Source organism: Myripristis murdjan, chromosome 7 (assembly GCF_902150065.1).
Source record: "Myripristis murdjan chromosome 7, fMyrMur1.1, whole genome shotgun sequence".
In the NCBI taxonomy this organism is placed as follows: Eukaryota; Metazoa; Chordata; class Actinopteri; order Holocentriformes; family Holocentridae; genus Myripristis; species Myripristis murdjan.
In genome coordinates this window covers 10,932,857-10,948,160 of record NC_043986.1, presented here as the reverse complement: position 1 = coordinate 10,948,160, position 15,304 = coordinate 10,932,857, and the positions used below count along the sequence as shown (strand labels likewise).

The following is a 15,304-nucleotide window of genomic DNA, read 5'->3' as shown; positions in this document are numbered from 1 at the left end:
TTTTTACACTGCACTTTACATTAGGAATGGTTAGGTTGTTTATTTATGTTTGTATGGCCTGCCTGTAGTGTTTATGTTGTGTGTATTGGTATGTGAGGTAGAGGTGCAGGTCTGTTTGTCTTAATGTTTGTTTTACTGTGTTGATAATTTTAATGTTTGTTTTACTGTGTTGATTGTTTTAATGTTATTTGTAAGGACTACAGATGGAAATTAGCTTTCTTGCTAAATCTGGTGCACTCATCTTTTTATTCCTTGAATAGCTAATGAAAGTGCACACTGTCCTTTATAAATTGAATAAAATAAAATAAATAAATAAATTAACATAGCAGACAAGCCTTAGTTTACCTTTTTGCACATCCTCATCATATATCCTCATGTGCATCATGGGGGAGGTGTTGTTTCGCAGAACCTTCCAGTTACCACCGTCCTTCTTGTCACAGGTTCCTATCTGGTCAGTTCCCTGGTCTGCCCACCACAGCTTATCTCCTGCAGCCAGAGAAATGTTATCTTTTGTGTGATTATCTACATCTGATTTTCAGATTTAAGTGAACATCCAGTGTCCCTTAACAGGAGCACAATGTTATCAAATTTTCTCAAAGACACAACTAACTCTTATCATGCCAATCACGTCCTCCTTACCCATGATAGCCAGTGCAGTAGCTTTTGTCAGTTTGCCTTTAACCCCCTCCAGGATCTCCAGCTTAGACCCATCCAGCTTACAGCGGCTGATGGTGCTGTTGCCTGAGCTGATCCAGTAGAGTTGCTCATTTTCGTAGTCAATAGAAAGGCCTGTGTATTAGGAATAAAAAGGTAAATAAAAAGGTAAATTGCTCACTCCACGCCCTAGCTTTACATTTTAATAGATATTCAGTATTATTTGACAGTGAATCTTTCACATTTGCAGAGGTAAGGGTTCAACCACTCACCTACTGGTGCTTTCTGATTGGTGAAGAGTGTGGTGCGATTGCTACCGTCCATGTTAGCCATGCTAATGTTGTCCCCATCTGTCCAGTAGAGCTTCCTGATTGGGGGATATGGCATGCAAGATTAGCGCCACAAGAAAAAAGGATGTTAATGAAAAGCCAAAATCCCACTTCTGTGTTCTCGCCAAAAGAAAAAGAGGGGGGCTCCTCAGCTGACTTGCACATGAGAAAGCAGAAAGCCAGAGCTGGGTTAGACCGGCCGTTCTCCTTTGTATATTGCTACAGCCACACTTCCTGACTCAAAGTGCACCGAGGTTAGGACCTCAGTAGGACCGCAACTTCCTCCTGCAATATCCATGACTGGACAAAGTCACACAGTCATTATATTACCACATTACCACACCTTCCTCTCATTTCCAGTAGGACATCAGAATTGATAATTTTAGAGAGATGTCAGATTTCTGGTATGTTCCTCATTTGTCGTGAGTGAAATCTGCCACCAATACATAACGATGGCAATGATTTTATCAGTGTTTCTTCTCCTAACTCAGGAGTTCTCCAACTTATTACTCGAAGGTCCACATCTGATTTTTATTCAAGGTTAGAGGTCCGGAAGGATTGGCGATAACAAAATTTTGTTATCACCAATTGTCATTTATGATCTCTCCTCTCTTCTGCTCTGTGTTTCAATGAAGGCAAGGCTCAGCACCACACACACACACACACACACACACACACACACACACACGGAGCGGAGCAGAGGAGAGACAGTGAACCGGATGAATTGAAAACAGCATTAGTCAAGTTGTTGACAGCTCTACTTGTTGCAGTACCATACGTGCAATAAAAGCTTTGCAAAACCCCCAAATTCTCCGGTGTGAAGTTAATGTGTAAAGTCAGTGGCTACAACACACAAAATAGAAAACATTACACATCATAATGTTTTTTTGTATTCATAACATGAGGTACTGTACGGGCTGGGTTGCAGAGCAGGGTGTGGACTTTGAGGAGCCCTGTCCTAACTTGCCCTCGCTGACACCTTCACATTATTCAGACCAAATGTGAAAACATGCAGTCTATCCTACGGTCATTGTTGTTAGATTCTCTACTTGTTTTAATTTTATCTACTTAATTTTGTTGTAGTATTGTTCAAAACATGTAATTTTATCTCTTTTTAATTTAAAGTGTCTTTGAGTACTAATAAAATCACTATACAAATAAAAGTTATTATTATTAGTAGTAGTAGCAGTATTGTTATTAGTATTATGTTTTTACTGGCAAATTGAGATGATCATACAGTAAGAACGGGGGTTCAGTGCCTGGAATCGAACAAAACCCTAAATAACTGGAGATAAATCTCACCCCAGGAGAGGGTGCAGCACCAGACAGTGGGGCTTGTCCAGCCCCTGGATGACAGCATTCTTGAAAGAGCCGTCCAGTCTGGCCACATTGATCTGCTTCTTATTGGCATCGTAGCTGGTCCAGAAGAGATTCCTGGACACCCAGTCGACTGCCAGCCCATGGGCATTGGGGAGGTCTGGGAAATGGTAGAGCCATGATTTAAAAAAAAAAAAAAAAAAAAAAAAAGGTTAGGGTCATTATTCTTACTATTATTCTTGAGTGAAAATCTAGCATTTCCAAAAAGCAAACACTATCACTGCAGCCAAAAACAACAAAATCCTACTTTCATATTATCATTCTTATTGATTATCAAGCTGTAGAGTGGGATTTGAACAGCTTTTATGCTGAAAACATGTTCAAACGCGTCATTAAAGTAAATGTAAATTTCGCATTGGAATATTAAAACAAACAGAATGTATTAAAACTGGAGTAATAATGTTATTCACAGCAGCAGAGGTGTTAATAGTGAACAGATGCCATATCATTGCCGGGATCGCTCTCACCGGCAGACACAACGGTCTCCACGCCGGTGCCGTTGATGAAAGCTCTCTTGATGGTCTGGGTGCGGACGTCTGACCAGTAAATGCGATGCTCCACGGCGTCGTAGTCCACCACCGTCACGTTGTCGATGTCCGGCACGGTGAAGGAGATGATGTAGTTGTAGTAAGGGTTGTCGATGTCCACTCCCCGTATCTCGATCTGACGAGCATAAAGGAGGAACTTGCGGGACTCTGGAGAGGGGAAGACAGCAGTCACAAACAAGGACAGTAAGAGCACTAAATTTCAACTTTTTTTATTAACAAAAGAAACATTTCAGTACAATTGAGAAGAAGGAGATAAAGAAAGAGAGAAGGAGGTGGACAGCAAACATTAATTTTTTAATCAAGTGTTGAAATACAACTTCTCATCGCCGGAGGGAATATTAGGCACTCTACAAATACTGTTTCATGTTTCAAAGACAAACACCTGCTACAAGTAATTCTTAGGCCTATGAGAGGTTCTGTAATGAGGCCAAGTGCTGAAACAGAAGGCTCTACAGTGCAAACAGGCTGATGAAGAATTCACAGACCCGTTTTACTCTCAGTTTTTGAGCGGTGAATGCGAATCAGCTGAGAGAGAACCCCGGTTTGGCTGGGGGTTTATTCTACGCCCCGACACTGCCCATGTTAATGAGGAAGGCATCAGAGGCCCTCTGATCCAATTATCCTCACATCTACACTGCAGAAATGAGGATTGTACTGCAGAATGCTAAACATCTAGATTGTTATATGAGGACGAGAGCACACACACACACACACACGCGCACGCACCAATTCCCAAAGCTAACCCTCTAAAACCATCATGAACCGCAGTCGTGAAATCACACTGCAATAAACAAAGATTTTAGCTGATATCGCTTCTGACAATCTTTGATACGGAATGAAATAGGGATCAAATGAAAGGGGGCTGTATGGCACAAACACAGGGGATGCAATCAAATCTTTCACGAGAGATGACAGCAAGAGACGAGACGACTCCTGAGGGAAGATTTCAGGAAGAAAGAGCCAGCCCCTTGCTCTTCGGTAACATGGATTACGTATGACAGCTCTGTGTAATGTGCATGCGTGTGTGTGTGTGTGTGTGTGTGTGTCAGTATCTGCTGTGTCCTTACCTTTGCAAGTGCGCTTGTCAGGCTGCAGCTTCATGAGGTGAGGGCAGGCACAGGAGAACGTCTGGTTGAAGTTGATGAGACACAGGTGGGAGCAGGGGCCCTTCCCGTCACTGGTGGCACACGGGTTGGGAGCTGTGAGAGCGAGAGACAGAGCCGTTTTCTTTCAGGCGGTGATTTTCAACGGGCGGGTCGTACTCCAACTGGACTGCTTTTATATTGAATTACCGGTTTCCAGCACAGATTCATGTTTTTTTAAAGCTATACATCAAAAATATACATAAAATATTTGATCAAATGTAAATACAACAAGAGTGTAAATAAATCTAAATCATTACAAATTGGCAAAGAACAAAGTGAAAATTATGCAGCAACTGAATGCAAAGTCAGGTTTCTGAAACATTTTTGAAAGAACTAAAGAGTATTTCATTTTGCTTTCAGAGGGTTCACAAACATCTTTTCATTTTGCTAAATCAAACTGAATGGCTCCTTAGTCCGCTGATGAGCGGACTAAGGACAAATGTGGAACCGGAGGAAACACCAGTTGAGAACTGCTGCTCTGGGGCTCACAGTATATTACAAACGGCAGATTGCACTGAATTATCAAGAACCTTTTCCACAATCTTAGAAAAAAAAAGAGAATACATTCCTATACAAGCCAGTGGTGTAACATGAGAATGCATTTCATCACAATCCCAATAAATTAAATGATGATTGTTGCATTTTCACAGGATGTACTGGACCTGTCCATAAATGGACACTGATGGAGAGTCAGAGCTAGGTGGTGTGTTAGAAAGACTCAGTCTACTAGACTTGTCAGACACAGTTTGTTCCCTTGTCACTGTCATGGGAACTGGCTGGAGCTGTCAATCAATAGGGCCGTGAGATCTCTCTTTTACTGCCTCCAATCACAATCCTCACTGCCTCTCTGCTGCCCACGCACCCTTGGGACCCCGTAGCCATTGGCTAATAAACATCAAGGTGACAGTCCAATGTGATAGCACGCTGCAAAACAGTTGTGACAATCTTACTGCCATCTTGTCAATCATATGCGTGCCTGTGAGATCAACACATGACATTTAAGCCACAGGGGGAGGGGTTGTTTCTTACCCAACTACTGGGATATGCCAAACAGTGAGGTGGCCTTTTGATCAACAAGGCAGCGGGAGGTGTCCAAATTGTTGCCGGTGTGAGGAGCCAACACGTCTCACAGCTCTAAAAGGTCAGCTGTCTTTGGGGAATTGGAGCTGTGAATCTACACGGGCAGCAGTGAACTGTGAGCTCTTCACTGCTGGCATTAAAGCACTACGCCCAAATCAGCCAGGCATGTTGACAGATAGAGGAAGGTGTGTGTGCATTTCCCTATGACCATGTGTGCATGTGAAGCCTACCTTGGGGCTGTCTGGATGGGTGGTAAACCTGCAGGTCAAAAGGCTGTGTGTTGGTGCGCTGGACCACAGTGACATTGCTTCCTGTCCATTTGTTGGCTTTGGCCAGCGTGTTGGTCCTCCAGTCAGTCCAGTAGACTTCACCTCCATACATTGTGACGGCAAAGGGGTGGGACAGGTACTCATGACCCCGCAAAACTTCAATCAGCCCAGAACCATCGTAGAGAGCAGAGTAGATAGCATCCGACCTGGGGAAGGAAGGAAGTAGCAGGGTAGAGATACAGTAAGTATAGCGATCGTCATGTACACACAGGCTAAAGTCAGTGTGTCAGATCATGTTAATGTGTACTATGAGCTGGTGCTATGCTTGTTACTTTACATAAACGACGCACATCTACATGTTTGAGTGAACAATGTACAATGGTAAGCGCTGGGAGAGAGTGAGAGAGTGGGTGAGGTAATGAGTGCATGCGTGCGTGAGTGAGTGGGTGGGAGCAGTGCAATGAGAGCACTCTGAATATTGTTTCAGTGACTAATGGCAAATGGTACCTGGCATCAATCCACACAATGCGTCTCTCCATGTAGTCAACAGTGAGTCCGTTGGGCCAGCCACCGCTGCCTGTCTCCCTGTGGATGGTGCGCCTGCCTTCCCCACTCATCGACGCCGCCTCAATCCTGGGCAGACTGGCATCCCAGTCGGTCCAGAAGAGGATACTGCCAGCAGAAAACAATGGATGTGAATATTGTCATCACTGAACAATTGTGCAAGGTATCACCTGGCATTACTTGATATGACGTCCAATTCATAGAAAAGAGGGACTATGATCTTATGCAGAGCACCATGTTAACCCTCCTATTATATTTGGCATCAATTTGACCCCAGCCAATGTTTAAGATCTCTAAATAAATTATTAACATCATTTTTTTTGCTTCATATTTAATGAGTTTTCCTAATTTAATGGGTACTACCAGGTAAACATGAAATTCACATGATGATATGTTTTCAATGTCCTGTACACACTTTGTAACGCATCGGTTATAAATAACAAAAACCTGTACCATTAAAACACTAAAAATTAATATTTCTTTCCAATTTTAGGTCAATCAGTAAGATTTTATGGTGATTTGCATATTTTTCCATAGTCACGTAATAGGAATACTGGATGTATAAGTGGGGGTGGAGGGGAGTTATGTTTTATTTAAAGGGCTATTTAGGTCGTCAACAAAGAAATATAAAGTACCTGACACATGAACTTTGGTAACACTTGACCCCAAACATAAAAGATGTTAGAAAATGTGAACATAACAGGGGGGTTAAATCAAGACAGAATAATTGAAAATTCATTGAAAAAATAAGTAATAAGACTGTAAACTTTTAAAGTGAGAGAGTTGACTTCTAGATCTGCTTCTTACCCATCACGTGGGTCCAGGGCGATGGCTCGGGGGTGCTCCACCTCTCCAGCCAGCAGGGTGGTTCTCATGGTCCCATCCAGCTTGGCCACCTCGATCTGGTCCAGGTTGCTCTCCACCCAGTAGATGTTCCCTGCTATCCAATCCACAGCCAGGCCCTCGGGGGTAGCCAGTCCGTACTGGATCACCACCTCGAAACTGGTCAGGGCTGAGAGAGAGAGAGAGAAAGAAAGTCACAATGTAGAGGGTGTCCCTGATTTGAGTGATTGTTTCTTACACGTTTGACTATTTAATGTGTTCTCTAGTTACCGAAAAGTGGATTGAGAGTGATAGTACGTGGTGTTCTAATACCCCGGCTCATGCCATATTCATCAGCATGAGCAAATCTCCAGGCAGCACAACACATGTTTCATTGCAACAAACCCCGAACAAACACTGAATTGTTAAGAATTCTTTATGCCTATGGAGTCTGTCAGAACATGGCACACACTGCTGTGCCTGTCAGCGTGGTTTCTTCCACCAGCGCTATCTTCACAACCCCTATGCCCCACTTCTTAGAAAACAAGCCTCTGTAACACCAGCTCTCTCTCTCTCTCTCTCTCTCTCTCTCTCCTTCTGTCTCTCTCTCCTCTTCTCTCTCTTTTTCTCTCTCTCCTCCTCTGTCTCTCCTATTTCCCAGAAACAACTGGCGCTCATGCAAACTAAGACCAAACCCAAGTGTGTGATCATCTCTGGCTGAGGAGAATCAGACAAGTTCTTCACAAGGCCTTCCAGCAGTAATTAGAGGGAGAGGGATAGGCACTCTTCACAGTTTGCTTATTGGAATGCTGTAGTCAGGGCTGCTGATTTTTTTTTTTTTTTTTTGTTTTGTTTTGTTTTGTGTTGGGGGGGGTGTCTTTCTTAAGATGTTGGCAGCCGTCTGCCCCCTGTGTATGCCCACAGCACTGAAGATACAGAAGCGTTTTCAATAAGAAGCAGCAGGAGCTGATCTATGAGTTGGGCGCAGTGTCTCTGCTGAGGAGCCCTGTTTTTATGGTGGAGTTGGATGGCTGGGAACTAGAACTGCAGTGTTGTGCCTCCTACGCTACATCTCTGTTCTGGCTGCAGTCACGCACTGTGAGTGCTGAGACAAATGGGAAGAGACAAAGCCTTCCGTGTGCCCCCTAAGTGCTGTGCTGGGAACACAACCTTGATTGGCAAGGAGACCTGGGGTTTTAGAGCCGGAAAGGCCAGCCATGACTAGGGAGATTTAGTCAGGGTCACTAAAACCCGCTGCTGACCACAAATGCTTTTCAAAAAGCATTTACCTCCGAAAAATATTTCTAGTATATTTGATCAGTCATAGCATACTTTCTTTCATGCAGTCAAAAACATCAAGATGCTTTTTTTGGCTCACATTAACCAATGCACTTTACTTAAAAAATTACAAACAACAAGGTGGCACTAAATGATTGTTAAATGAAATGATAGACGCCTCTACCCAAGTGTATTCCTCTACATAACCTGCAATTACAGGAAGCTGTCACTAGCTAGCTGTCACACCTCCATTTTCGGATAGTTTCCCACGGTAGATCTTGTCCTCCACCACGTCAGTCCAGTACAGAGTGCTCTGGTTGAGGTGGAAGTCCAAGGCAATGGTGTTCCTCAGGCCTGGTACGAGCACGCTGAATTCCCCTTTGTGGAGTTCAATTCTCCTGATCTCATGGCGGTTGGAGAAGATGATGAAGGGCTTGAACGGATCTGAGGACAAATAAATTGTGCACTGAGTTGTTTTAGTGTTTCAATCTCTCAGCACATGAACCCCTGCTGCTCTAAGATCAAATCCTGCCAGAACTTTCTCTGTGATGTCTTCCCCCCTTCTGTCCCTTTCAGCTTTCGTAACATTTACATAAAAAAAAAAACAAAAAAAACACTGAATGGCCACTTTCAGTTAAAAATAAATATTTTAGAATTCTAATTTCTGCATCTTACATCCAAAAGGCCCCTTGTTTCATATCCAGAGCTCAAAATGTATAATCCCATAGCCCTTTTCCTCACCAGTGCTCTTGCAGCTCTCCATGTCAGATTCCAGCTCCCAGCCTTCATAGCAAGAGCACTTGACGCTGGCCTTCTCCTGTTCACACTTCTGGCTACACTTGAGGTGTTTGGCGCAGAAGCTCTGGATCTGACAGGTCTTGTTGTCGGCTCCCAGCTCCATGCCCAGGGGGCAGGAGCACATGAAACCCTCTCCGGGGATGATGCTGCAGTTGTGGCTACAGCCACCATTGTCAAGTGCACACAGGTCTGTGGAGAAGAGACAGAGTGGGAAAGGGTTGAAATAAAGCAGAGGCAAGAGAGTTATGAGGGGCTCATTCAGCTTGTTATGTTTCAAATGTCATCATAGAGGGTGCGTGGCAAAAGAACACGGTTTGAGGAAGGAAATGAAGGAAATGAGATTGAGAGCGATATGTGAGGCTCTGTAAAGCTGCTTTACCACAAAGTTTCTCGTCAGAGCCGTCTGGACAATCGTCAGTGCCATCGCAGAGCTTCTCAGCAGGCAGACAGATGGAGTCGTTGGTAGCACACACGTGGTGAGACAATTTGCACACCAATGCCTCGCAGTTGTCCTCATCTGAATTATCCTCACAGTCACTGTCACCATCACACACCCAGGCCTTGCTGATACAGCGAGCTGGCAGGACAACATGATACCAACCTTCAGCATGTGTCCCTTAAGAATTGCATCTCAAAGTCATATTCACAAGCTGTTTTTAAACAGCAATTACCTCTTTAATTTATTTGTCCCCATCTCCCAGAATAATTTTGTATGCAAACATGACAGCATTCTGTGCAGCTCTAGCCTGCACTGTCATTGTATTTTGATCTGATGAGAACAGCCTCACCAGAGTCTCTGCAGCTGAATTTGACGGCCGGGTCACACATGTGGGTGACGCCTTCGCAGTTGTTCTCATCGCTCAGGTCCATACAGTCTGTGTCCCCGTCACAGCGCCAGCGCATGGGAATGCAAAGGCCGTCCATCCTACACTGGAACTCATCTACATGGCACCCGCCTGGAGGACGAGTAGCTGCAGAGAAAACAATAAGAGAAAGCACAGTTTAACTAATGTCAGAGGAACAAGAAAACACAAGTTTCTGTGAGCAACCAAAAAAAACTGATTGGTTACAGGCAGAGAGAATTACAACAGCAATGCAACAGACTGCACACAGTTAGCCAAAAACTAAGAGGAACTCTTACAGGAGAAAGAATAGACCATTCTAGTCTTCAGCTGTTACTTAAACTACCTGATGCATGGCCAAGTAAAGCAATAATGACAGGCAACCTATTTTGTCATCGACACAGCTCTTTGACTGATGTCACAAGCAGATTAAAAGCACAACTGAGGATGTGGTATAATGACATCCCGTCATGGCAAAGGTCGCTGCTTGGCATGGCTAAAGCAGGAAACGGGCCTGGAACTTTTCAACACAGGAATACAATATGTGGGAAGAGAGGGCAATAGCATTGCTTTTTCTCTGCAGCTAATGACTTCCAGACGGAAGGCCCTGTGTGTCCACAAACACACACACACACACACACACACACACACACACACACACACACACACACACACACACACACACACACACAAAAGCACAGGAACAGACATTCACTCAGGACACAGATTGCTCATTAGACCAACAGGTCACGCTGGGTCCAGTGTTGCATGCTGCGTCTCGACAGGCATGGGCTGAAAACCTGCCTTGATCAAGCAGTAGCCTATGTACACCACCAGAACACACACAGTATACAGCAGTGCATATGTTTCTGCATTTATACACACACACACCACCCATTTCAGGGAAGACAGGCCAAGTGCAAAGCAATTATGCTCTTTTTGAGACCTAATCAAAAGCAGAGGACAGAGCCACATGTGAGGCACAGGAAGGAGAAGGCTAACAGGATCTCAATGGGACAGCCAACACGCCTGGCCTCATCTGACCTCTACACAGCCACAGCCAAATTCTGTCTCAATCATGGTTAACCAACGCAACTATGAACCACCCGCAACAGCCAAAATAGGCCACTAGCCTATTTTCACCTCTCAAAAGGAAAATTAACATCACTGCAGCAGTGTCAAATTATCTGTCCCGTTAGCACAAAGCCAAGGAAAAATTTCGCTGGTGACTGTGGCTCTGTTTAAACCAGGCCCAAATCTCCGCTAATCACAAAGCATTAACATGTCATGGGCATAGCAACGCAGAGGATTTGTTTTAAACATTAACTAGGCAGGTGGAGGCATGCAGAGCATAGGTAAACAGGCTAGATGAACTCTTTGTTGTGACAACCTCTGTACACCTCCAAACAGCAACATATAGACACAGTGAAATACAATTCACACATGATGTGATGGCGGCTAATCTCAGGTAGTTGGCAAAAATGTAAATCCAGTGCAAACTTAGTTGGTGTATCTCAAATCGCGCACTTCCGTTAGTGCGGCCCGCCTGATGCCGACCGGAGCCGCCTTTGCTTTTCGGTGGTAAAGTTATCCAGAAGTAGACGTATACACATCGTATCTTCAAAATAAAAGCATCGCCACTGCTTCTAAGGTATTAGAGTTTTATTTTTGTAAACAACCGGAAGTGACTGTACTTTGCACAATCGCTAGCTTGAGAGTTATCCGAAAACGTCGAAGCAATTTTCAAAACAGACGTTATTTGGACAAACTGACCACATATTTGGAATCTACGTAGTTACTTTCTCGCCTGAAAAAAATTAAAACTTAATAAAGTGACATATTAACAGTCGTAAAACGAAAAGTCAACTCAGCTTTTCTAGGTACTTCCGGTCAGTGGTGCCGTTAGGGTGAGAAGTGTCCATCCTTCCACACTCAACTTTTTGACCGCCTTGAGTGGACATCCGGGTATTTGTAGTGCACTTCATTTTGTTAGTATTTTCAGTGTGAAGGCACTTATGCACTCGAAATACTAAGTGTAAGTGCAGAAGTGCGCGATTTGAGACACAACAACTTGTGTCTACTGTTTTGCTTTTAGGGAGAAGATGAAAACACTGCAGCAATAAAAAAAAAAAAAATTGTCAGAAACATGTCAGTCTGGTTGGTGATGCATTGTTCCTCACCCTGGTTGGTGCAGTTGGCGTGGGTCTCATCGCTGTAGTCTCCACAGTCGTTGTCTCCGTCGCAGGTCCAGTACTCTGGGATGCAGCGGCCACTGTTACACTTGAACTGGACACTGGAGCAGGAATGGCTGCAGCCTGCCTCATCACTGTTATCCCCACAATCGTTATCTGAACAAAAGTACACACAAACACAAACACAGAGGATTTTTGCTGTCAGTTTTCGCTTCTGATTCCAATGCATTTTCATAGAGGGCGAAGGAAGTGACACTCACCGTTGTCACAGCGCCAGTTGACGTTGATGCAGCGGCCGTTGGCACAGGTGAACTGGGTAAGAGGGAAGCAGGTGGGGTAGGCTGGGGGAAGGGAGCAGAAGAGGATGCTTATAATCACATAAACATGGTAACACTTGTCATGTCTAACGAGACCATTCAGACCACTGAGACAAAAGCGACAGCAGGAAGGTACGGCGAAGGAGCAAAGACGCACCACAGGAGTCCGGCTCGTCGGAGCGGTCCCCACAGTCATCATCCAGGTCACAGGTCCAGGAGATGGGGATGCAGCGGCCACTGGCACACGGGTACTGGTTGGGTGGGCATGTGCGAGCTGGTGGAGAGAGAAAAATAAAAATCAATTTGTAATCTTCAATTTGTTCGGAAAAAAAAAAAAAAAACACTAAAAAAATATTGTTTCCCACACAACAGCACACTTTATCCACATTAATTCAAACATTATTGGTAAGCTCCTTTCATTTGGCTTCAGGCCTCCAGCACACCACTGGGACAGCTTTAATAAAAGTAACAAATGCTACTAGCCAAAGACCAGTGCTCGGTTTCACACTGAGCCAAGTGCAGCTGTTGATACGAATCAATAAATCCTCCTGGGCCGTGTAAAGTCTTATGGGAATACATACAACTAAGAAATCCCAATTTGCTTTTCTAGATGGTAACTTCTTTGCTGTGCTAAGGTTTGTTACTCCTCAGAGTTCAGTTTGAGGTCCTTTCTTATTTTCAAACAGCATGCTCCTTCTCAGTAATACTATAATTAAAACCTGCTTGGGGGGTATAAAGCTGGGCTGCACACTGAATAATTCTCCAACATACTGTTACACCCAAATGCATTATTCCTATCACTTACATTTTAAATTCAATTGATTTGATGTCTTTGCAAATACACCCTTAGGATTTGTAATCAAATCTCATTGTGGTTAGTTTCATAGTTACGGCTAAAGAAAATGTGAATAACCTAATAGAAGAATTTAATCAAATGTACCTTATAAGTCTAAGGCCTATCTATCCACCACATTTGGCAGCACTATAGCACTTTCTTTCACGTATATAAATGACACACAACAAGGTAATAACAAACAAAAAAACACAAAAAAGTCAGTGCTCCATGATAATTTTATCAAAAACAGTACCGTTTCACATCCGTAAGACAGACAGACAGATAAACAGAGAGATAGACAGCCAGAGAGACAGACAGACAGACTTATTGTGACCTCATGAATATTATTACCGTATGCTGCAAATGAACTGCTCCCCGGGAATAATAAAAGACCTACTCTCCTCTACTGCACTCACACAGCTCATAAACTTGAATCATGTATTGTATAAATGGATGGAAGACAAACAACTTTCAACGCAGCAATGTCAACAAAACTCAAAGGCTCACTCTACTCCCTGATGTAACCACGAACCCAAACTTTGTACACACCAGAGCAGGTGGTGTTGGATTCATCTTCATCATTGCCGCAGTCGTTGTCGCCGTCACAGAGCCAGCGCAGGGGGATACAACGGTTGTTCTGGCATTTGAATCTGTCGGTCGGGCAGGTGTGCTGGTCTGCGGAGAGGAAACAGGAAACCCCAAAGATGCATCAACACTTGTTCTTCGAAGCCTGTTTGTGTGATTTCTGGTTTTTGCGAGAACAATAAAGCGGAATGAGTCACAGAAGTGTGTGACCGAGCTTGTGTTCTGGATTGCAACGTGGCGTGTGTCTTAAATGTGGCAAGAAAACAAAATGATAATTGGTTTTCTAGCGCCGTTCTGTACTGTATGTGATATTGCACTCTTTAGCCTGCCCAGTGAACTTATGACCCTCTCTGGAAATGTCATGTGAAACCAAGTATAAATGAGGAAGAACATTCAAGACATAAATGGGTCCCTGGTTCTCACTCTCTCCTGATGAGGAGAAATCAGGCCAGTGAAATTATGGCCATATTACACTGCATGGAAAGAGACAATCGTGGAAACTGCACTGAGCGCTCCGTTGGCTCTCCTTGGCTTAGTCCGTCCAACACAATGTGTTTATCTGTGTGTTGGTGTGTAACCATGACGATGACGTGGCACACTCACGGCACAACTCGGGGGCCTCATCGCTGTTGTCCAGGCAGTCGTTGTCCCCGTCACACTTCCATCGCTCTTGGATGCAGCGGTTGTTCTTGCAGGCAAACTCCCCGAGCTGGCACTGGGGCGGGGGCTCGTAGGAGGGGTTGGCTGGAGAGGAGATCAGGGGCAAGGGGGCGAAACAGAGGGGTAATTGAGACACGGGCTACGCGGCAAACAACACCAACGCTTTGTGGTGTGGAGGTCAGCTCAGCTTTGGTCTCTTTTGTAGTCAGGACAATATTGGTGCAAGCTCTTTGAAACTTTTCCCCAGATTTGGCAAAGATGGCAAGTGTAGATTTCAAATGGAAAGTACAGCTCAGTATTCTCTCACAGCCTCAGCTCCTGCTAAGTAATGAATTTTCCGTGGCTTCCCAGATTGATCTTTGGTGAATGCGACTGGTTAAGCTGCTAAGTACCTTTGCAGGTCACATTATCAACATCCAGGATTTGATCGTCAGCACAGCCGCAGGACCTGCCGTTAGGGATCACAAGGCACAGACTGCTACAGCCACCGTTATTGACTCGACACGCATTGGAACCTGCAGACACAAAACCAACAAGACAGGTTGTTTATAACAAAACACTCAGAGCTGCATCCTGAGCAAATGACAGGATGTTACTACGCTTAATGCTTTTACTTATTATGCTATGCTTGTCATCAGTAACAGCAAGCAGGTGTACCTTGCTGCTGGTGTGCATCATAGACTCTGATCTCAAAGATGGGCGGCCTCTCGTTGCGGAGCAAGGTGACTGTCTTGGTGACCTGGTCCAGTTTGTAGATGCTGCCACCGCGGTACTCATTCCAAAACAGAAATTGCTTGTAATGGCATAAGCCAAAAGCATGGTTCAGCTCCTGTCCCTCATACACCACCTGGCCAATCAAGATGAAGCAGACATAGTCCGGGAGATCAGTTCTCTGAGCATTACCTCAGTGTTTCCTTTCATCCAGCAAACTGACAATCTAAAATTATAGTCGTATATAATTTGGAGTGCCATTTCCTTACTCTACCCTCTCTATATTTTCCCCACACAT

The 15,304-nt window shown here is 44.3% G+C and overlaps 1 protein-coding gene across 1 annotated transcript in view; it reads right to left on the bottom strand.

Annotated features, from left to right (window-relative positions):
* The window catches only part of LOC115362621 (low-density lipoprotein receptor-related protein 1-like), a 97,349-nt gene that overhangs the window by 33,876 nt on the left and 48,169 nt on the right, over positions 1-15,304 (bottom strand). The window contains exons 14-33 of the mRNA XM_030056607.1: positions 14,953-15,142; positions 14,688-14,810; positions 14,239-14,379; positions 13,600-13,725; positions 12,373-12,489; positions 12,159-12,239; positions 11,887-12,054; positions 9,653-9,835; positions 9,244-9,441; positions 8,808-9,053; positions 8,313-8,510; positions 6,774-6,978; positions 5,910-6,074; positions 5,364-5,608; positions 3,976-4,107; positions 2,828-3,055; positions 2,286-2,460; positions 927-1,021; positions 640-789; positions 346-486 (exon numbers count right to left, since the gene is read on the bottom strand). Of these exons, the coding sequence (XP_029912467.1) occupies positions 346-486; positions 640-789; positions 927-1,021; positions 2,286-2,460; positions 2,828-3,055; positions 3,976-4,107; positions 5,364-5,608; positions 5,910-6,074; positions 6,774-6,978; positions 8,313-8,510; positions 8,808-9,053; positions 9,244-9,441; positions 9,653-9,835; positions 11,887-12,054; positions 12,159-12,239; positions 12,373-12,489; positions 13,600-13,725; positions 14,239-14,379; positions 14,688-14,810; positions 14,953-15,142 (3,307 nt within the window). The remainder of the gene's footprint in view (positions 1-345; positions 487-639; positions 790-926; positions 1,022-2,285; positions 2,461-2,827; positions 3,056-3,975; positions 4,108-5,363; positions 5,609-5,909; positions 6,075-6,773; positions 6,979-8,312; positions 8,511-8,807; positions 9,054-9,243; positions 9,442-9,652; positions 9,836-11,886; positions 12,055-12,158; positions 12,240-12,372; positions 12,490-13,599; positions 13,726-14,238; positions 14,380-14,687; positions 14,811-14,952; positions 15,143-15,304) is intronic.